This window comes from Lutjanus erythropterus, chromosome 13 (genome assembly GCF_056507025.1).
Source record: "Lutjanus erythropterus isolate fLutEry1 chromosome 13, fLutEry1.hap2, whole genome shotgun sequence".
Lineage (NCBI taxonomy): Eukaryota > Metazoa > Chordata > Actinopteri > Lutjaniformes > Lutjanidae > Lutjanus > Lutjanus erythropterus.
Window position 1 is genome coordinate 2,140,665 of NC_139329.1, and position 23,401 is coordinate 2,164,065.

The 23,401-nt window shown below is 38.2% G+C and overlaps 1 protein-coding gene across 2 annotated transcripts in view; it reads right to left on the reverse strand.

The window, feature by feature from the left end:
- Window positions 1–23,401, reverse strand: part of ano1b (anoctamin 1, calcium activated chloride channel b) — a 55,292-nt gene that overhangs the window by 30,849 nt on the left and 1,042 nt on the right. For both annotated transcript variants that reach the window (XM_084734554.1, XM_084734555.1), the window contains exons 2-4: window positions 11,907–12,290; window positions 5,554–5,652; window positions 473–624 (exon numbers count right to left, since the gene is read on the reverse strand). In XM_084734554.1, coding sequence (XP_084590680.1) covers window positions 473–624; window positions 5,554–5,652; window positions 11,907–12,290 — 635 coding nt within the window. The remainder of the gene's footprint in view (window positions 1–472; window positions 625–5,553; window positions 5,653–11,906; window positions 12,291–23,401) is intronic.

Consider the following 23,401-nt stretch of genomic DNA (forward strand, 5'->3'; position numbering starts at 1 on the left):
GAAGTGAATGGTGACCAGTTTTCAAATGTGAAATAACAACAGAATAAAAACATAAAATCCTCCATACTGCTTGTCTGTTGCAACCCAAGTCTCCTAAAGACCTAACAAAATAAAGCAGACGATAAATTGGCATGAGGGTGAGTAGATAATGACTGAATTTTCATTTTTGGGTGAACTATCCCTTTAAATGTGAATATTTTTTGGTTCATTACTCCTCTGTGCAAGAAAATTGAACATCTTTGGATTGTGGATAAGGAACAAGACATGTCAACTTGGGCTTTGGGAAACACTGGTAGACATTTTTCATCATTTTCTGACATTATAAAACAAACAACTATTAATTGATTAATCAATAAAATACATGACCGATTGACTGTGAAGATAATCGTTCGTTGCAGCTCTATACTACTGTGTGGCCTGTTTGATCATGTCGAGGAACAAGGGTCAGGCTTGACATCAGAGGTGTACTCACAGGTGTTGTTTTTCCCTGGAGAACGTGTGCGACAGGTGTTTGATGTTCTTGGGATGATGATCCTCAACATGAGGGTGGAGAGGCTCCAGAACTTTACTGACCAGAGAGTGGATCTTCTCCACAACACCACTGGACTGCTTTACTTCATACACCTACAAATAGACACAAAACGGACACACTTCAACTTTACTTATAATGTACATACACAAAAACACATTGTTAGAAATAATTCACTAAAGTTCTATTCAAATATTCCAAATTACTAGTGGTCCCCAGGCACTAATAGTCCTGTGCAAATAGCCTTTAAGTCATTAACTTTCCATTTATTTACTGTTTATTCAAGCACAGTAGATTTAACTCTATACTTATTCCATGTTAATATTTTCAATAATATTTCAGTTTTTCATATTGGTGGAGGTGAGATATAAAACAGTTCTGGTTTTCACCAGTTCAAAATAGTCAAACCTCAGTAGAAATAGGTTATGTAGAACATTGCTTGTCCACCAAACACAACATATAACCTGTTTTTGTCTCTTAAATGTCAAAATTTATATTCAGATGCTATGCTAAACTTTGGTCCAAAAATTGAAACTCAAGCTTAAGATTGCATGTATTGCTAAAACATGTATTACATGTGACAGAAATACAGTCATAGGCATTGGAATAAGGACATGTGATCAGACGAAGAGCAGTGGACCTTGAGACAGTCAGTGCCTATGACGTCCTCTGACCACCAAGCCAGACTGGCCGGACCAAACACCCCAGGAGGAAAGGGAGGAGAGCCAGGACAAGAACCATGTTAGACTGTTGTGTCCACATCCTAAAGACCATTGAAAGACCTTGAACAAGTGTCAAATGTAATTGTAATGTACTAGAAGACATTCCATACAGTGCAGGGCGTGTGAATGCTGCACTTTGTCCAAACATGTCTAAAGATCACTATCTTTTAGCTCACTGTATAAATACACTACCCTGCCAATCAGTGTGTTTACATGCACTTAAAGCTGGGTTAGGCAGTTTATTTTTGGTGTTAAAAGTTCCATAATCTTCAAGCATGATGTCATTCAAGTGATTCTGAGCGATAACTAGACTTCTCCTCCTCTTGGCTCTACTTCAGACTTTAGAAAATCTAGCATGTTATAGGAGACTTTGGACAATCACAGCTTTGCCATTTTTGAGTCTCAGTCTGTACCCGATGACCTGGGAATGAGACGAAACTCAGAATCACCTACTGCAATAGATTACAGTTAGCTTTTTCCAGTTTACCGATGTCTTGTTGATTTGAAGTCCACCTCCAGTAATGTTTTAAACAATATGAAATGGTCTGCGATAAGTAATAAATTGTGCCTGATATTTTTTGCAAAATAAGTTCACATACCTTGTTACAATTGCTCACATACAGTATGTGTAGCTGTGCACCTTGCCTTCATTTAGTATTCAAGGATTTATGAATATGTACACAGTACCTGCCCTCTCCACAGCCCCCACCCTTCAACCCCCACCCCTACCCCTAAGTAGCTGTATCTGGCTTCTCCTCTGTTTTGCTAGCTAATCATGTTAACTAGCTACATCCAGCTTGATGGGCATTGCCTCTAATGATATGGATGGTGCCTAGGAATGTGCGTTATTAGTCGACTACACAGTTTAACATCGCCCCCCTCGCTAGTCGACACCAGAGACACTAGTTGGTTTAAATATTAATCAGTATGTTGTTCATGCACAATGCCTGTTAACGGTTGTTTCTAAGATGCTATGCAGCTGCCCGCCACTAGTCGAGGCTGCAGCCCAACAGACAGCAGCCCCTCTTGCCAAGCGCATATATCCTGATGGCCCAGCCAACCCTGGATGTTTTTATCAGCAAAGTCAGACAGATGACAGCTCATGACAGTGTTTTGACATAGAAAATGGAAATAAAGTTGAATGAAGTTTGTGCCAGAATAAACTGACCACTAACCACTCAGAGTGAAGTGTGACCACATTCAGCACAGACACAGACATTAACCTGCAAGCAGAGCAGCAGCTGCTGTTAGCAGTTAATGCCGCTAGCTGCTAATGTCAGCCACACTGTGGCAGACTGGCAGCCACTGTCAGCTCCGGGTAGATGTTGTCATTTGCCTGCAGACACTGTGATCCTTTTTTGGTCTGAAAAGTTGAAGCATTTATTGAGTTGTTGTCATATTTTGTAGGTTAATGTACACTGTTTGTATTGCATGATGCAAAGTGTCACACATTTCAGCAGCATTGAAAATATGATTTGGCAATTGCAGACTGTGATTAACAGCTTCAAATTGCTCTTAATACACACAGTATTTTTTCAGACAGTATTTAAAATGATCAGTTACTGAACTGTGCTCAATTTTAATTGCGCTGCAAGTGTTTTCTTATTGTTAGACTAGTTGACTAGTGTAAATTAACATTTGCATTTACTTGAAATTACTCACCAGGAGCATCCCTAATAGCACCATCCCCACGATTAATAGGATTGGTTCCATAGGTTTATGACATCATATACCCAGCCTGACCGAATCCATTTTTTAAGACTGCCCTTGCTCACATGACATACACCACATAGACATGTTATTTAGGTTAAAAACATGATTTTTTTTTTCACTGGAGACGGTCTTTAAAATACAAGTAAACTAGAAACCTGGTTTCCATAACGTGGGTAGGGAATTAGAGAAACCATATCTCCTCAGGTAGATTGGTCCATAGACACAACAATTTCTCTGCCACAGGTACTGGTGAGCAAGTTTCCATTAAGCTCCTTATAGAAATGCATGGGCATGAAGACAGGGTAAGGGACAACAGAGTGGAGTCTGACTCAGACTAACACAACTGAAACTCTACAAGTCTAAATAAGTTTCACTGCACTGCTGAGCATGTGCACTGTGACAGAAGGCTCTGCTCTGTTCTGCTCTGCTGTCCAGTCCTCTCACTGCACGGTCAGGCTGCTCCAACACAAACACACACAGGTCAGGGCCTGGGGACCAATAAAGCATCTCCTATCACTACTGTAGTTAAAATATGCAAACCATGCTTCCAAAATAAGGATAATAAGAAAAGACCTGTAAGAACTCCACTACAACAAACTACAAGACTTTTCTTCAGGAATGATTTCTTCAGTGAGACAGAGGAACTACTCTGCCTTCTGCTTGGACGTGACCGACTGTTCGGATTCAGAACTGAATGACTATAAAGCAAAAACATGGAATGTGTGTTAAAACAGATACTGATGCAAATGCTGTACTGTCTCTGATTTTATTCTGCCTTTCTGATGCAGACTCAGCAACAGCCTGTGTTCATCATTACGATGGTACTGTGGCAGCTGGGAGCAAGGTGGAGCCCATGAAAACAACTCTGCTCCATACTGTCAAACCAGCCCACTGCTCAGTTCTGCCCTCAGTAAAAATTCTGTGTGTGTTGAAGCCACAATGCGATAATTTGAGCTTTTTAATATTCAAGAGAAAATAAAATGCAATGTTTTTGGGAGAAAAATAACTTTCTACTTGCTCCCAGCATTTGGAAATGTAGTTAAGCTGGCTAAATGAATGAATGAATGAATGAATGAATGAATGAATGAATGAAAGTCTCTGTCTCAGGATTTTATTTCAAGAACAGCCAAGACCACAACTGCAGGGATATCACTAACTAACCAGTGTCTGATTCATTTATTAACATTATTACTGTTATTGGTTGAAAAAGGTAAGCTAAGGGTAACTGATGCTATCAAAGCTAGTTAGATCAGTTACATTTTTGCTCGTGATAAACAAATGATGAGACAGGCCACCAGGCTTGAGAAGTAACAGATTACATGTAATGGGATTATGTAATGTGCATACAAAGAAAGGTAACTGTATTTCATTGCAGTTACAGAAAAAAGACAATCACATTACAGATACATTTAATAAAATGAGGATAACTAGGATTAAAGTTTTAAAATAAAGAACAATATCCTACCATGCACAGTGCACACAGTTCAATTCATTATCATGGTCTTTAGTGAAAAAATGCATCACTGGGTGGACATTTCACCATTTTTTGTCTTTAAATCAATCAATTGCACACAACAAAGGAATGAATAGCTGGACAAATTAATAAACCAAATAACATATAGCACTTATAGAACTAAAAAAATGGTCAACAGATTAATTGATAATGAAAATAATCATGACAGGAAAGACTTGAAAATGTGGTTCAAACATTTATTGACAAAATAATCAACCAATTAATCTATGATGAAAAAACTGAGTTAAAATCTGAAGACAATATTTCACCATTCTATTGAAGTAATCCAAAAGTAAAAGAAAGTTATATTATTTTGAAATTGTGATCCTGTGACCCTCCTAACCAGACCACATAAATCTATGTAGCCATTACCCGTATGCTTGAATCCAACATCAGTGTCAAACTTCAACTTTGGTAAAAAAATAAAATAAAAAAAAAAATACACAAGACCTTTACTTCATGAAGAGTGCTGCTGTCCAGGCAAACACTCACACACATAGACTGCTTGCTAGAAATGGATCAAGAATATTAACAGAAAGGACTTTGTTCTTGATAATCTTGAATACTTAAAGAATAATATGGCAAACCAACATCTAACTACCATGTTAAATATGAATAATGTCAATATAGCCATCCTAAAAGGTACCCTCATCAGTTACTGAGGGCCACTGTCAAACATTATCAGTCCAGTTATCCAGCAGGCAACAGCAAACAATGTCTCGAAGAGAACCCCAGACCCATGAAAGATCTCACAAGAGTGATCATTTTAACCATTAAAGAGAGCAGTTGCCGGACTTGTCTATATAGTCACATCACATCAGTGTTAGATCAGTGACCAAGAGATGCGACGTGTCTTGGCTCGGTCTCACCCTGCCTTAATCTAAACCCTTCAAAGTCTTGGTCTTGTCTCAGTCTCAATGCACTCTGGTCTTGGTCATGACTTGGTCTTGACTACAACGCTGATGCAGTGTGGTACAAATGTAGGCTTATTTGAGTAGCGTTAAAAAAAAAGGACTTCTTCATTTTTAAACCCAGACAGAGATACAGAGAGAATGGAAAGAGACAGTGAGTCTTACCTTCTTTGTGGGCATCTTTAGCTTCATTAACTCGGCCTCTCGACAGAGAACGTTCCAGGGAGCATGAATCTTCACAAAGCCCACCCCTTGAATCTTGGCCTAAGAGACATGCGATATATACATATAACTCAATGTTACACAACTTACACATTCTGATGTCACCAGGAATACACAAAAATGAATAGAATGTTGCATATCAGAACTGATGAATGATGGAGAAAGTCCAACCTCCTGTTCTATCACTGTTTTCTGCCCTGCATGTTAGAAAGGTGGCCTCTAGATTACATAGTTCTATGTGTTTAGTCACATAATCTTTCATCCCTGCCACTCAGTCAGTCACATTACTTTATAACAGGTCTGAACCCAACTGCAGCACACAGTACAACAAGGACAGTTGGTATTGACCTTTATTTTCACCATACGCAGACACCATAAACAGCAAGCAGGCAATATGGCAGTTCAGTTCATCAACAGAATCTCTGACTTGCTGTGGTGCAGATCTGAGAATGAGACAGGCTCATACTCAAAGTTCAGTTCACTGTGAAGGAGCAGGCAGGAGATATGGAACAGGCAGAAAGTCAGGGCCAGGTAAGTATGCAGTCCAAGCAACCAAACCAACAGGAAGCAGACGGAAGGAGAGCCGGAGCCAGGCAAGGAGTCGAGGAAGCAGGAGAATCCTCCACGAGGAACTCATAAGATGGCGGAAACACCAGCGGTAAGGTATGTGGATATTCTCCACAGTCACTCATTCCATAACATCATGAACTGAAAATGTTTCTCAGGCATGTGAACAAGCAAGCAGAAACCAGAGATGCTGAGACAGAACTCATGGTCGGGGAAAGAAGGCTGCGGTGATTTCCAGGATTGCAGATGGGACAGTCAGAGGCAAGCAGGGTCAGCAACAGACAATCAGGCCAGAGAACGCTGGAGAGACTTGCATGGAGGTAGGAAAGAACAATCTTGCGAAGAGTGGCTGAACTGGAGAGGCTTATATACCAGGCTGATTACTGATGAGCTGCAGCTGTGAGACCAGCTGAGTGGAGTGGGGTGAAGATGTGGGAGCGGCTGGCAGGTAGAGTGAGGTAGAGGCAGGGTGAGTGAAAAGGTACTGGGAGAGGAGAGGAACTGAATGCAGAATGTGACAGATTTAGTCAATGTCAACTCAGTGGACAGCCATGTGTGATGACACTGTGCTCTGGTGACACACTTCTTAAATTAGAGACTGCAGATTTATGAACATATCTGTAATGCAGTCATCAAACGGCTGCAGGGATTTAAGAAGTTTTTTCATAAAGATGTGGAACAAAGCCTCATTTGCAAACGTGCACTTGCCCCGCACCCACAAAACTCAACATGAACTGATCTGTTACTCTAAATTTTAACCATTGATATAAAACCTGTCCGGACCTGTAATCAAAAACAGGCTCAGAGCTGCTGCTGGACAGTGTACGCAAAAGCTTGGACTGGCTGACTGAAGGAAAAATGAAGGAATCTAAAATAAAAGAGGGCATGGACACCTGCAGATTGCAGAGAAAGAAGCACCATACCTGTTTTCAAAGGTTCATTTCCTCTCGTGTTACCTCCTGCTACTTTTTCTAAAGAGTAACTGGCAAATTTCCAAACTCCAGTATGTGATATTTTTTGCACAGTATGGCATCTTTTGCAAATTTTAATTAATCAGCCGTTTACACAACAGTGCTGGCACCTGCGATCATCAAAATATCAAATTTCTGGCTCACACACGTGTGTTTGCAGCGGGACTACTGTTTGCCCTTGTGCCCACTTTCAGGAAAACAGGTATGTGTGGTGCTGGCAACCTCAGGTCAGACATTTCAACTCAGTGCTGTAGAGAGCCTAATTTTCTATTTATATGCTGGCATTAGGACATCTTATACATAGGCGGAATATCAGTTTACACTTTTACACGGCTGATACACAGATATATCTAAGCTGCAACCCTGCAAATAGTTTTACAGAAATTGGCCGCCTCTTAAATTGTTGAAGACATCCAGGAGAAGATGTCTCTTAACTTCTTGTAGTTAAATATAAACAAGTCAAAATGTCTTCATTTTCATTAACATTCATTCATACTCATTTTAACCAAATTTTAGGAAAAGTTTTGAGGATACATGCACGTTTCCATCCACTACCGTTGTATAATCATGTTGATTCGTCATGATAAACAGCCGGTGGCGTTAATTCTCCAGTCGGATGCCATTAAACCACTGCAGAGGAGGAGAGTTCTCGAGTGGCGGTGAGGTGGAGCGTGATATGGACAGGTGGACTCCTGCGGTGTCAGCAGTAATGTGGGTGTTGTACCCAGGGTGACCAGATGTCCTGAAAAATTACAAGCAGTTGTCCTGATCCCTGTCCTTTTTGTCCTCATTTGTTTTTGCAAAATATGTCTATATTGTGGATGTGATTTCATTTGTCTATTGCACAGAGTTGCAATGATTAATCAACTATTAATCAATTATTAAATTAACTGCCCACCATTTTGATAATTGATCAATCTGTGTGAGCATTTTTTTAAGTCCAATTTCTCTGATATCAGCTTCTTAAATATGTGTATTTTTTGGTTTCTTTGCTCCTTTAATACAGTAAAGTGAATATCTTTAAGTTGTGGACACAACAATACATTTGAGAACGTCATCTTGGGCTTTGGGTGTGACTGATCAACAGTTTTCACCATTTTCTGACATTTTACAACAACTATTAACTGATTCATCGAGACAATACCTGCCTGATTAATCAACAATGAAAATAACTGTCAGTATCAGTGGTGGAATAAAAAAATATTACTCAGTTACAGTTAAAAGTACTGGTGTTATAAAAATGTGGGTGAGAGGGTGGGTGTTCAATGCATCATCAATAGCAGCATTCAATCAAAGGGGTATTTTATTTGTCTTTGAAATAAAATTTTGTACATTTTCCTGAACCAATAGTTGAAAGTGCTTATTAATTATCAACAATTTACAAGACACAAAACTGTTATATCTTTCCTCATTTTCAGTTTTTTTCTGTTTTGTTTTCTCATTTAAAGTTTAAGTTTCAATGTCAAATGAGGTTCAGTTTCTAGACTACTGATTAAATATCAAGGAATACATGGCGATTAATCGATTAATGATTAATCATTAAGATCCTTATCCAAACCTGCGCTGCTGCAGTGTTTGGTAAATGGCTCTTTTGTGATCAGATCACCTCACTGGCTACTAACTCAGTACTCAGTACTTAATTACTAAGTAGATTACATAGTGTAATGCATATTTAAGTAAAAGTACAGATTTGAAAACTACTCATAAAAGGACAAGTACCCAAAAACACTACTTAATTACAGTAACTTGAGTATTTGTATTCAGTTACTGCAATACTAACCACTGGTTAGTATCACATGACAGATGTAATCTGACCTGTTTTAAAGCAGATGACACAGTGTGCAGCTGCCACTGTGGAAGGAAATTGTGATAAAAATGATAAATAATATGTTTGTAAGCTCCCACAGCTTAATGACACCTGTGCCAGGACACCATGTTTCACATTATCCTCAGAATCTGTAATTGATCTCCAGAATATTGATAACCGATGAATGATTCTATTTTAATCCTTCTGACATGACATGCCCACCCCCAACTGCCTGCGATGAATTTCATCCATTCTCATCTAGTCACCCTAGTTGTGTATGTTGTGGTGAAAAGAGAGCTGAGCAGGAAGGCAAAGCTTTCAATTTATCAGTCAGTTTAGGTTCCAACCTTCACCTATGGTCACGAGCTTTGATAGAAGAGGGAACTTAGAGTAATGCCGCTGCTCCTTTGCATTAATGCGGGCCAGTTGAAGCAGTTCAGGCATCTGATCAGAATGCATCCTGATCACAATCTTTTGGAGATTTTCTGGAGACATCCAAACCAGGATGAAAACCTGGGGATGAATTAGAACTCACTGGAGGGATTACATGTCTCATCTGGCCTGGGAACACCTCTGGATCACCCAGGAGGAGCTGGAAAATGTTGCTGGGAAGAGGAACAATCTGGAATATCCTGCTTAGCCTGCTGCCACTGTGACCGAACTCCGGATAAAAATTAAATGAAAAAAATGTATAGAAATGGAATGGAAAAGGAACAGGAGGGCGCGACGAGATGACGTACTATAAAGCGACGTAGAATATACAATGGAAATATGGCATTTATTTTTTTTCATGTATTAATTTGAGGACCATGTTTTCATCTGCTGCTATTTTTGATGTTTAAAGGACCAGCCTGAAGGATTTAGTGGCATCTAGCTGTGAGGCTGCAGATTCCAAGCACTCCTCTCACTCTAGTGTGTAGGACAGCTGATACAGCTGCCACTTCAACGTAAAAACGCAAAAGGCCGTCTCTAGAGCCAGTGTTGGTCAAGTGGTGCTCACTGCAGAGCCAAATGTGACCCAGACCAGGTCTAACTCTGTGGATCTAGTCAGGAGTGTGATTGGATAGGGTTAGGGTAAGCATATTATAACTGGCCTCCTGTCAGTCTTGGGGTGAGGGTGAGTCCAGCTCCACCTCACGACACCCATCTCCACTGTCTGGCTCTGCAGTGAGCGGCGTCTTGTGTTGGTTGTGCAACATGTCAACCTTTGCGGCAGAGGAGCCGCTCCCTCTGTAGATATAAAGGGCTCATTCTAAGGTAAAGTAAATACAACAGTTCAGGTTTTCAGGTGATTATACACTAATAAAAATATAATTCTAAATATTATATTTAAATGATCATTTCTGCCAATAAATATCCCTAAATCCTACACAATGGTCCTTTACGTCACGTGCTTCATGTCACAATTAATTTGCTAAGTCTGTCTCCATTTCATTTCATTACATTTTGTTTTTATTGTTAACCTAACCATTCTACCTCTGTGTAAAATGTTTTTGCAATATATTTTTAGTTTTTTTCATTCATTTGTTCACATTTTCACTTTTTTGCACAAATTGAAAATGCAGGTAAAAATATGTGGATGTAAACCCACCTAATGTTTCTTACTTTAGTACATTATACTTGTGCTTGTGTTCACTTTTACCGTGTTGACTTTTTTTTTGGTACATATTATACAAACCCCAATTCCAAAAAAGTTAGGATACTGTATAAAATGTAAATTAAAACAGAAAACAACGATTAGCAAATTAGTTTTAATGTGTATTCAAGTGAATACAGTACAAAGACAAGATAATGTTCAAAGTGATAAAACATTGTTTTTTGTAAATATACACTCATTCTGAATACAACGCCTGCAACATGATTAAAAAAAGTGGGGAGAAGGATGACAAAATCCTCAAAAACCAACTGTTTGTAACATTTAAATGGGTTTATTGGTAACATTGGTAAATTCAACTGTTGGTTCAACAATTTAACAACATTTCTCAACACAAAATTGCAGGAATTTACGGATTTCACCATCTACAATCTAAAATATTAAAAGATTTGGAGAATCTAGAAAAACCTTGGCATGTAAGCTACAAGGCTGAAAACCATCACTGAATGCCTGTGACCTCTGACCTCTCAGGCGGTATTTATTTAAAATCTGACCTGGGCTCAGGAACTCAAATTTCAATTTTTTGATTTTAGAAATCATGGACTTCATGTTAAAGGACCACCCAGACTGTTACTAGTTCTAACTTCAAAAGACAGCAGCTGTGATGGTATGGGGGTGTGTTAGTGTCCATGGCATCATGGGTAACTGTCACATCTGTGAAGGCTGAAAGGTACATACAGGTTTTGAGCAACATATGCTGCCATCCAGACGTCTTTTTTACAGACGTCCCTGCTTATTTCAGTGAGATGATGCCAAGACACATTGTGGACGTGTTCCAACAGCGTGTATTTATAGTAAGAGTTCAGGTACTGGACCGACCTGCCTGCAGTCCAGGCCTGTCTCCCACTGAAAATATGTGGTGCATTATGGAGCACAAAATCCGACAACAGAGACCTCAGACTGTTGAGCAGCTGAAGTCATATATCAAGCAAGAATGACAAAAAAATTCACTTTGAAAACTTCAACAGTGCTGTGATGACACAATTCTCAGTGTGTGAAAAGTGTTGTAACAGAAAAGTGATGTATCACAGAGGTAAACATGCCTCTGTCCCAACTTTTCTTTTCTGAACATGCTGCAGGCAAGTTTATCAGTTTGAACATTTAATAGCTTGTCTTTGTAGTTAATTGCAGGCTTTAGGTTGAAAAAGGTTTGGAAATCATTGCATTATTTTTTTCCGTTCTACACAGTTTTTTTTTGGAATTTGTGTTTGTAGAACAGAGACAGTATTAGACACTGTGGATTTTAGGTGGAGTTTATAGTGTTGCTAAGAAAAAAAGAATGAAGATGTAAACTCACGTCCTCATCTTTCTCAAGCTCCAGCCCCATGTCCTTCAGTTTCCCCTCAAACTCCTCCCTCCTGAACGCCTTATGATCCTCATGGCCGCTGAAGGTCTCTCCCAGCTCCACATCAGTCACCAGCGACGATGGCAGGGACGACGAGTCCTTTGCCTTTTGCGCTTGGTGATGTCGGAGGTGTGCATCGCGGCCGTGGGGGCCGCGGCGCAGGCTGCGGGCCACAGCATTTTCAGTGAGCAGGTGCGTTGACTGCCGGCTGGAGCGGCCCGAGGCTGGCTTCTTCACGGGGTAGGTGAGGACGTAGTCGACACGCCGCTGACCGTCCTCGAAGTAGAGGCCATGCTGGCAGTGGGTGTTTTCCTCTGGAGTCAGAGCCTTCAGCAGCTGACAGCGTGCACATGGGGACAGACAGGGAGGGGTGATGAAACTGCATGTAGAGGCAGAAGTGTTTGTTTGTGTAAGCAGTTTATTAAAAAGGTCAGCACCACTCATTTGGATTGCTTCTTTTTTTGTCGGCTACTGCTGCTCATGATAATTAGGTTCTCTTTGAGGCAGCTGGGTGTCTGCAGTGTTACCTTTTTCCATCATTTCTCAGTTGTAACCTTGTTGTATTAAATATAATATACCTGTGTTGTATTCATGGTGATTTCTGTTTGATACAAATACTGTAGACACAGATTTTTATTGTTTATTGCTTGCCTACTTTGATAATAAATATATGTATATAAGTGTATGCTCTTAGCTGTATGCAGTTAAAGATTGTGTAAAGCTAAAATAAATGTGTGTTCTGAGTTTGTCACACCACAGAAATATGTGTTATTAACCACTCAGCCAAATTTGAATGATTAAAAAAATTGCTCAGTATATAAAATTAGGTCTCAAAATCATGCAGTCTCAGTGTCAAACACCACTCTGACCTGAAAACAAACTGAGACTTGGACACTTCATCTACCAGCGTTATTGGACATGTCCAGACATATCTGAATGAGCAGAGCCAGAGGACAGTGACAGGATAGTATTTTTTTTTTCTTCTGTGTTGGGTTGTTGGAACTGAAGTGAGCCAAAGTTAGGGTTGGAGCTATCAATGCTTTTAGCAACTGACTATCCTGCTGAGCATTAATGGATTAATTGGATAAGAAATATTGTGCGCTCTTTGTGCGCAGCTCCTTCTCCCTGTCCTGTCTTAATGTCTCAAGAAGGAAGTGCTACCAGATATTTTATCTGATTATTGAATGTTGCAAAAATATAACTGCTGTACATAAGGCAGTAGGGTGAAATAGCAGCTTTGTTGCATATGCATGCATGCACACAAATACTCATGAACACACAGGATCCACTCACTCAATGCAAAGTGTGTGGGTGGCTGCTTGTGATATGTTCACTGAACGTACGACACAATGAACAAAAGTATATTTTAGCTCAGATGACCTCTAACTTTTCAGTTTATCAGCTCAAGCAAATGCCAACCGATTGCCTCAGTTTTTTAAGTATTGCTAACTTATTTGGGTTTACAGTGTAATGCTGTTTATGTTTGAGTTTGTGATGTTTCCTTGTGCACTGAGTCAAGCTACTTTTTCTTTTTTAAACTTTTTTAATTATTTGTGATTTGATCGGTCATTGCAGTAGTGGGTGGTGATTTTCTCAAAGTTGGAGTCATCTTCAGCCATTCTCATGGGTGCAGGATTTAGAGATTTTGTTTTATTCTGTTGAACTGATAAAATTATCAAGATGTGTTCTGACAAAGTAAATCTCTGCACCTGGCTCAGCAGATGATGAAAAAAAAACACAGCTGGGAGTTCGTTCTACATGATAGGGGTCGACTGAGGGTGAAACCATGGGGGCTTTAGCCCTTCCTTCCTGTTTGTGCAAAAACAAGATGAACTGAAGCTTTGGGGCGTTGAACTCATGCACTCTGACATCTTGTAGACATTATAGCAGCAAGTCAAAATCCTGGCCTAAGAATTAGAGCAACACCTCCCCGACTTCATAATTTCATTTATCATTTATATATTTACTTTATATTTATATTTTGGAGGTATTTAATAACTTTAACTGAAATATAAGAAGGTACATATTGTTTTATTTAGTCTGCATTCTCAAATATTTATGATAGTCCTTTTAAAGTTTTTTTTTTTTATCTCTACATGGCAACTATGGTATGGTTATGGGAAAGATCATGGGTATGGTAAATAAACTGGTGAAACCTCCAACAAATGATTTTTTGGCCCCATGGGGGCAGCAGAAACAAGCTGTGGACACAAGACCCTTGAGGATCCTTACACCACAGTGCTGCAGAAATGAGTCCTAAATCCCAGAAATGAGTCAACATACAATATTTGCACTTGTGTGGCCTGGTGGCTCAGTTGGTAGAACATTTGCCTCATATACAGATACTGTGAATCCTCTGCAGCAGCCTCTCATATCTCATATCTTCAGCTGTCCTGTCTGAATAAAAGCATACAAATGCCCAAAAATATAGATAACAAGCAATCAATAACAGTTCTTATCTTGAGTGAATGTGTTTTTGGGTAGATGGCTGAAATAAGATCTGTGGATATATCTACATTCTACATTTTGTTCTACAACACAAAATATGTCAGTCAGATGGTTGCTAACAAGTGGATAAATGAGACTACAAAAGTTCTCAGGGACATTAAATGTCATCAGGCCAAACACTACACTGTATAAAGGTATTATGGTATTCCAGGGTTTTAAAAACAGTATGATTTTCAATACCATCCTAAATACAGATGCTGTTCTTTCTATTAAACTGATAGAGAGATGCTGTATTGTAGTGCGTAGCGTCCACCACCAGGGGTCAGTCTATGTGTAATGGTGCAGCTGAGCAGACAAACATGGCATCTGGGAAATAAAATTACACGTCTAACTGTACTAAAAAAAAATTAAAAAAGGATTATTTTGGATTCAGTTCTGACTATAAAGGTATAATAACAAACACTGCAGACTACTGACCTGTCCGAGTAGCATTTCATCATGAGTGTGTGATTTTAGCAAGCGTGAAGAGGGTGAGTGACAGTGTGTAGTTCAGTTATATCCTATTGTTTTTTTTGTTTGTTTTTTTAACTTCTGATGAGTGGAAATGTCATGTGTGGGGTATTAAATAATTTAATAACAACTCACTTTGTTGGGAGTCCAGGTTTGTCCCCTACCCATCCTCATTTTGGTTGCAAATGGCCAACTAATTTACCAGTCACCAAAACAAGTATGGAGGCATTTTATGTTTTTTTGTTTTTTTATTCAGTTTTTTACATTTGAAAACTGGTCACCATTCACTTCCATTGTTTGGGAGATTCTGCAACACTGTTTTCCTGTGAAACTCCAGCAGTGTTTTCCGGACTAACAAAATAAATCCACCTGTCAATCGGCATGAGGAAATCAATTAAATCAATGTGTGCCATTTAGACTACGTTGTGATCAAAGTTAAATTACACAAAATTGCTAACTTTTGTGTAAATGATCCAATCTGCACCAAACTTCACATGTTTGATAAGAGTCCCAGCCTGAACACATTTACATGTCAATCAGGAGCCATAGTCCAAGCGCCATATAGAAGAGACGGGAAGTGAGGTCAACCTACTTTCTGCAGGGTCCCGAGCAGGTGAAAATTCAGAGCCTCGTCGACCAGCTGGCATCTGCCAACATGGTCGTGACCACCGCAGGCCCCGACTGGCGCTGGGGTGTGAGGGCCCTTCCAATTTTCCTTGCAGCTTTAATTACAATTGTATCATTGTGGAGTCCAATTTAGCGTACGGTAAATAACATTCATCACCGACTTGTCTGAGTTGAAGTTGACACACACTGAGCTCCGACGTCCCTCCTGAGCTCTGGACACAGTTATGCAGCGGCTGTCAGCTGGTTGGCTCACTGTGTTTGAAAGCAGCTGTCAGTTCACACGTTTGGCACAGTGCCCCGTTTTTCACAGTCTTAGTCGTGGTGAGGAGCACTATAACTTCTGAATTTACAACACGTTTCAGGAATTGGGATGACATAGTGCAAAGGTGAATGAAAGTTGTGATTCCATTAGCTCAGGGGGCAGCTGGGTGCCACGGTCTGGGTGGCAGCTGCAGTGCCCACTGTGGTGCTTCATAAATAGCGTGTGAATTATGAGCTGTGTCATGACCTAAGCCTATTACAGTATTTCTCCTCATGAAGTCTATTCATAAAGTCTGGCTGTTGATCTGAGTGAAGGTGTCTACAGATCAAACTACACAGAAAGCATGCACCAACTCCACCCATTTTACACTTGAAGATCAGTTTACTAGTCATGAGTGGTCAGGTTCTGATAGCTGGTTCCATGTTGGATCCAGTTCGCGGTTGCAAAATACCTGAACTACCTAAACCTTGACCTTAACAGACCCTTTTATCTCGTAGGGCAAAGAGCAACGTAGAAAACATCCACCAAGAAGCTTCACATTTTTCGTGGGCGCTTTTGCTGATTAAAATGACAAACATCATCATCATCAGCTGTACTGATAATTACCGATAATTTTACAACAGCTCAAATGTAACTTTGCTGGTGTCTGGTTAATGTGCTCTCTGCAGCCGGTGTCTGCACTCAGCCAAAAATAATTTGAGAGAGAACAGAAACATTACACTGTGGGCTGTGAATTAAACCAACAGAGTGGCTGCTCTCATTCTTAAGAAATGATGTAGCTGATTGCATTCCTTCGATTTCAGGAGAATCTCTGTTAAATTTCTGCATGGGTGTTTCTTCAGCTACAGGCATTTTTGACTCTCCAAAATTTGTAAAAATCAACCTCTATGAACTTCATTTTGAAGAATCAGATGTTATGATATATATAAATAGGTACCTAAAATTGCATGTAGTTATTAGAACATTTTTTCAAGGTTTTCATCATTTGCACTGATACATTTGTCCTTACCATAACAGGTCATTAATACATTTATATGAAATTAAATTTGAATTTAAAACTTTAAAATATATTTTCATCAAGCTTCATTGTGCATCATTATAAATATTGAAGAAAATGTAAAATAGGGGGTGTCATGATTTTCTCTGCTACTAAATATGTTACTTTTCATGACAGATATCCAACCTCTTCTAACCTGTAAATTATCTCCACTGAAGTGTTACAATAATATTTGCAAATAAAAGTCATATTGATAACTAAAACAAAGCAGTAATGACATCTTGTTATTATTTTGATGAAAAATGCTAATAATGTAATCATTATCAATAAGATAATGGATTACATTGTGGTCTTGTGCAATGAATGACCAATTTCCAAAATTGTTGTTCCCATTAGTCACTTTGACACAAAAAGATGGGCTATTAGGCTCCAGGTTGAAAAGTACTTAAGTTACTATTTTTCTGACTTGAAATTTTCTTTACCGCAACTCCTAAAACTGTTGCAGAAATCATAGTTTTGCTATTTTTGCAGCTAAACGGTAGCTAGCAGGGTCTGCTGTGTTAACTTTGAATATTAGCATCTAATATCCATGAATTCAGCAGAAATATGAAGTTATTTTTAAAATGTAGTTCAAAATACTCAGTTAATGAGCTGTTTGGTGAGGACACAAGAAGAAATATGACTTTTACCTCTGTTTTTTCTTGGTCTTAAAGGTCACCTGGTGTGGACTGTCCTGTACGTCAGCTCTGTGCTCACCTGTTAGCTTCTGTTTCCACAGGAAGTAGATTTGTTTGGATTTCAAAACAAAGGTTACCTGTGGATTTTGTTCAATGTCATGGTAAAAACACAAAAGAGTGGAATAAGTGCATTTAGATTAAAAAACATATAAATGATTAGGGTTGAAAGGAACTAATTACAAATACTTAAATTACTATCATTAAGTGTTTTTTGGGGGGGTACTTGTACTTTTATGAGTAGATTTTTATGCCTGTACTTTTACTCATACTTGAGTATGCATGACAAGATGTAATCTACTTAGTTACTTTAAGATTCATAGTAGAGTACTGAGTACAATTTGAATTAATATCCAAACCTTTCATCTGCATTTTAGTAACCAATCAGGAGATCTGATCACAAACAGGCCAATGAAAAACAGGACATATAGATGAAAAACAAAACAGAATGTTGCAGCGGCACACATTGGGAGTAAGAAAATCAATGATTAAATGAATAATTTATTAATTGGTATTATGAATTTAACCTGTTGAAAATAGATATGGATATTTGACATTCTTTTGTCTGGGATGGCTAAGACTTTAAACAAACAAAGAAAAAAAACTAAGAAAAAAAAAGAAAGAAAGAGAAAAAAATTACGAAAAAAATAAGGAAAAAACACGTATTTGTGTTGTTCTAAATTATTCACGATTAGATGATTTTCAACTGTTGTTTCAGGAAAATGCATAGAATTTGCAACCCTAGTTTGGAGTAGTGACTGTGACATCAAAGTAACAAAGTAACTAATATCTTGAGGAGTTTTTGTGAAGAATACTTTTTACCTTTACTCAAGTAAATTTCTCACACCAGTGCATTTATTTGTAATTGAGTATTATTTTAGCAGTGTAACACTAGTTGATCTTCAGTACAGATTTTCAGTACTCCAAATGATGAGTAAACCAAAAAAAAAAAAAAAGAAAAAAAAAAAAGACTTTTAGCATGTAGTAAAGTAATATTTATGAAACAATTTCATTTGAGGTATTGTTGAACAATGGATGTGAACAAAACTTTGTTTGGACCCATAAAGTGCTTCATAAATGTTATTGAATCACATTATTTGGTCATGATTTTTTGTTAATATAACGTGATTATTTATCAAAAATCATATGTGTAAATCCAAAGTTTCACTGCTGGGAGTAGAAATGCCTGTAGCTGGAGAAACACTAATATTAATAGCTCAGGTTCATTCACATTAAAGTGTTGCCAAAAGTGGTACCATACTTAAAAAGATAAGGCTTAAAGGTCACCTGACTCCTGCTGTTATTGATCAACATCTCATATATTCTGCTGCTGTTCATCTCATTTTGAGCAACAGGTGGTGGACATTACAGCCTGTCCTGACGAATAAAATAACTGCATAGATCGTCCATGCAAGTATTGTTAGCAGCGACCTCTAGAGGCTGACAGCAGAAAAGGAGGAGGTCAGGTGAAGTAGTTTAAAACGCACATAAGTTGTGTCCCGGTATCTCAGTTGGTAGACCATGCATGCACATTTACTGAGGCTGTCTGTCCTCTGCAGCTGCTGTGACTTCCCTTCCTGCCTGCATCTCTTTGCTGCATGCCATCTCATTCTTCCTGTCTTACTGTGCCAACATTAGCAAGTGTTTGAGGCGTGCGATGGGTCAAATAAACACAGGACTTTTACCCAGGAACCAGGGTTGGAGCCATGTGTGAAACCAGAAGTAGATGTTGAGTTATTCAGGGTTCAGCAGTGGGGTTTTTTTGGCACTTGCTCATGGCAGAAATGTACTTGCCCAAAGTCAATTTTTACTTGCCCCTGTGCGAACTGGACTATTTATTAGCAGTCATCAAATAACAACAAAGACTAAAGTTATTGTCATGTTTAATAATAATAATAATAATAATAATAATAATAATAATAATAATAATAATAATAATAATGAAAACTCAAAGTCCAGTTTGGGTTGTCAGGATACTGGAGTTTCTAATTTCAATCCGATGCCTTAAAAATATGGATATTCAATAACATTTTTGATACCATGGGGAAACAACTGACCTAACATTGAGGGAATATATTTTTATATTCTTCTTCTTCTTCTTCTTCTTATTATTATTATTATTATATTTTCTTATTTTTTCATTACATTTTTATGAAAAGTTGAATGTAACAAGACTGTAACACTACAATGGATATAGCAAATGAGGCAAGTAATTCTTTTTTACCACTTGCTGCTAAATTTACTAGCCAAACATGGCATTTTACTTGCCACTCTGACAATATTTTCCATTCCAGCTTTTCGTACAACCCTGACCAAGATAAACTGATTGGATGGATGCATGGCTGGATAACTTGATCTTGATCTCAATGTTGTGAAATCTTGATGTATCTTAATGTTGTAGTTGTTGTTACAATGTCTTAATGCTGTGTAATCTTGTTATTGTTTTTGCTGAAGCTGTTGTGTTGTGAATATGTTCTGCCTTATAATTAATTTTTCTTTATAACAGTGTTTGGTCTTTTTAGCAGAGAAGTTATTCTCTGTTTCCCGCTCAGGGACTGTGGATAAAAATGAGCTTAAAGCTAACTTTGGTCTAGCTCAGGAGGTGTCCACCGTCCCTGTCAAATAAACAAATTAAATCAATCAATCAATAAATAATGGGTGTATAATCAATGCTCATGGCCTAGCACAGCGGTTCCCAAACTGGGGGCGGGGGAGCCACTGCCAGGGGGGACATGGAAGACCAGGGGAGACATAAAGAGTCAAAGAAATTTGAATGAATGTGATCTATGAAGGGGAAATAAACAAACAAAAGTTTGTTGTTTCTATCCTGCTGACCTTTATTTCACTAAAATTCAATTTTTGAACCCTTTTTTTTATCAATTCCATCCCCAGTTATTGTTAATGATGGATCAAAATTGTGGGGTGCAGTGGGGTGCAAACTTTTTTCAGCTACTGAAAGGAGGGCATGCCAGAAAAAGTTTGGGAACCACTGACCTGGCAGATGGGAATCAGTGTGCAAGTGTTTACAGCTGAATCTGCTGCATGTGTGTATCACATGTTGTAAATAGCAGTGTCATTTAAAAGTGGTAACATCTGTCAGCTGTCAGGCGCAGCACTTAGGGCACAAGACCAGGACACTAATCATGGAGACACGCACACCTGCAGCACCGGAGAAAGTTCCACTGCAAATATTCTGCACAAGGTATTCAGCTATTCACAAAGTCAGGTATTTGACAACTCAGACGATATTCCAGCAGCTCCTCTTCACCAGAATAACAGGCGTAGGCCTGTGGGTTGCCTGTACAAACAGCTAATTCAACATGTCATCCCAGCTTGTCACATACCGACCAAATGTCAGTGCTCCTCAAAGAGTGATACTGAGGCAGAAGGTTCCCTTTGGCTGCTCTATCTGACACGGTCAGAAAGAGGCTTTTCACAGGTGATTAACACTGAAACAACAATTTAACAAGTGATTACTGCTGTGAAAGGTTCACAGTTTGGTTTTGTTTGGGCACAAAAATTACTTGGTTAAATTTATGATCAGACCGTGTTTGAGGTATGACTATTAAAGTCATGTCAAAAACTTTTTACTATTAACACTAATTCCAGTTTTCTGTGATAATCCATTCTTCAGGGATTTATACATATGAAATATATGTAATTTCTGTCTTTTTTTATTTCTAACCTGCTCTGTGCCAGAAAACAGCCTTATCTCAGACAAGAATTAACAAGTTCAGCAATTTAAAAAATGTGTTAAAAGCCCTTCTAAATTGTTCTAAAAATAACAAATTGTGCTATTATAATCATCTTTGTTTTAAAATATATTTTTAATAAAAATGTTGGTCTTTTAAAGTTGTGTCCCAGATTTCCATCAACTCAAAAACATGATTTAATCAGACAAACAAAAGGGTTAGCTATACCCCGAGGACCCCTGTCTCACTTCCTGGTTTAGAAAGACTGTCATTTTTTGACAAATTCATTAAATAATATTGCTACCAGATGTGTCTCAACCATAACATGTCTACTCTCTAGTCCTTCTAAATCAAAGCTAAACAAGAATTATGATTTAAAATGTGTATTTTGATTAGCATTAAGAGAACTCTGAGCTCACTACGACTATACTGTGAAATTAAAAAATAGAACATTTTGGAAACAACAAACAACAAAAAAATCCATCTGATAGAGACATCTATACTGACCGAGGTGACAAGGCTCTCATTTCTTGAATGTGTTTAAAAATATAGAAATAAAAAGTAATAATATATATATATATATATATATATATATATATATATATATATATATATATATATATATATATATGTATATATAATTCAGTGCCCAACTTGGGCCTGCCAGTGAAAAATCTCTGGTCATGTCCCTGTATGTGGTGGCAACTCCATCAGTTGGCTGTCAACTCTAAGACAGAGAAGTCATAGAGAAATTTGATCTCATTATATTCATCAATATGTGTTCACAAGTCAACAAAATAATTTTATGGCACAACTTCACAAAGACAAATTACATTATCAACAGAAAATGTGAGGGAATAATAACATTTTTTTTTTTCATCATACAGCCAATTAAATAATATTGTATTTAATGCAACAAAATCATGACCATTTCCTACATATTTCATATGATAATACAATGAATTTTTGTGCGTCTCACAGAGTTGATCAAATTCAAGTCCTCCGCTGCGCTATTTATTAAAAAAATTTAATCACTAGGAGGTTGGCCCATTACAAGGTTCAGCAGACAAGAGTATAATCTTTTAAAACATATTTTCCAGCATAACTGAGTTAAAATCAAAATCCAGCCTATTCTGTTGTTCAGGTATGAGCAGTGTGAGAAATACCCAGTAGTGATCTAGTGCACCCGTATATGCTGCAGTCTTACACAGAATCAATATGCAATATAGATAATCCACAGTTTTTCAGGTTGTACAGGGTAACGTTAGTTACTTTTCTAAAGGACTATTGGCAGCAGCGCCATTCATGGAAGAAGGCTGTCCCAGAAACAACCGGGTAATACTGGACATAATAAGCTTTTAAAAGGCATTTTTAATGACAGTTGCAAGTTACAAATATTTTTCCAAAGATGCAATAATGCAATAATTTAATATGGAATTTTGCTGCTGAGGATTTTAGGGGGTCTCATATGTCAATCAAGGGGTCTCAGACCACTAAGACCCCATGTTTTTCACACCACTATGTATGAGGATGTGTTGTATTCAAGTCTGCCAAAAATAAACCGCTATATTATACCATGCACCATCATCCAATGTCAAGTAAGTCAGCTGACAAAAAAAAAAACATTCTCACCACAAGGGCCGTTCTTTTTGGAAGCCTTTAACAAATTTTTATCAAGTTCAAGCAGAGTTATTACTATGAATGAAGCTTGTGATGAGACTTTTGTCAAATGCTGTTTGTTGACTTTCAATCTCAGCTTTGGAGCCAACATGGATAAATGTTGATAAATGGGAACATCCACCATTTCATGGGTGACTGGACAACTTAATCTGCTGAAGATGATCATATGATATGATTTACAAGTGCTCTTAACCATTCCAGTTTTGGTCGAGCTCAGGAATATTTTGGAAATTTGGATAAAATCCAGTCCTCAAAGAATTCTTAGTTTGTTTGTCCAAATCTGTTTGAACAGATGTTTCACGATACATGTAGACAAAGGGGATGTGCATACTCACTATTTTTATGACAGTTGTTGGCATACATTCATTAACATGAGCTTTTAATGCCTGCCTGGACTGTGATGACATTTATGGTAACTGTTTCAGATGTTCAACTATTGTTGCTGTTGTTTATCCGATTTGCTTTTAACATGTCCATATTTTCTGTGTTGTACCACA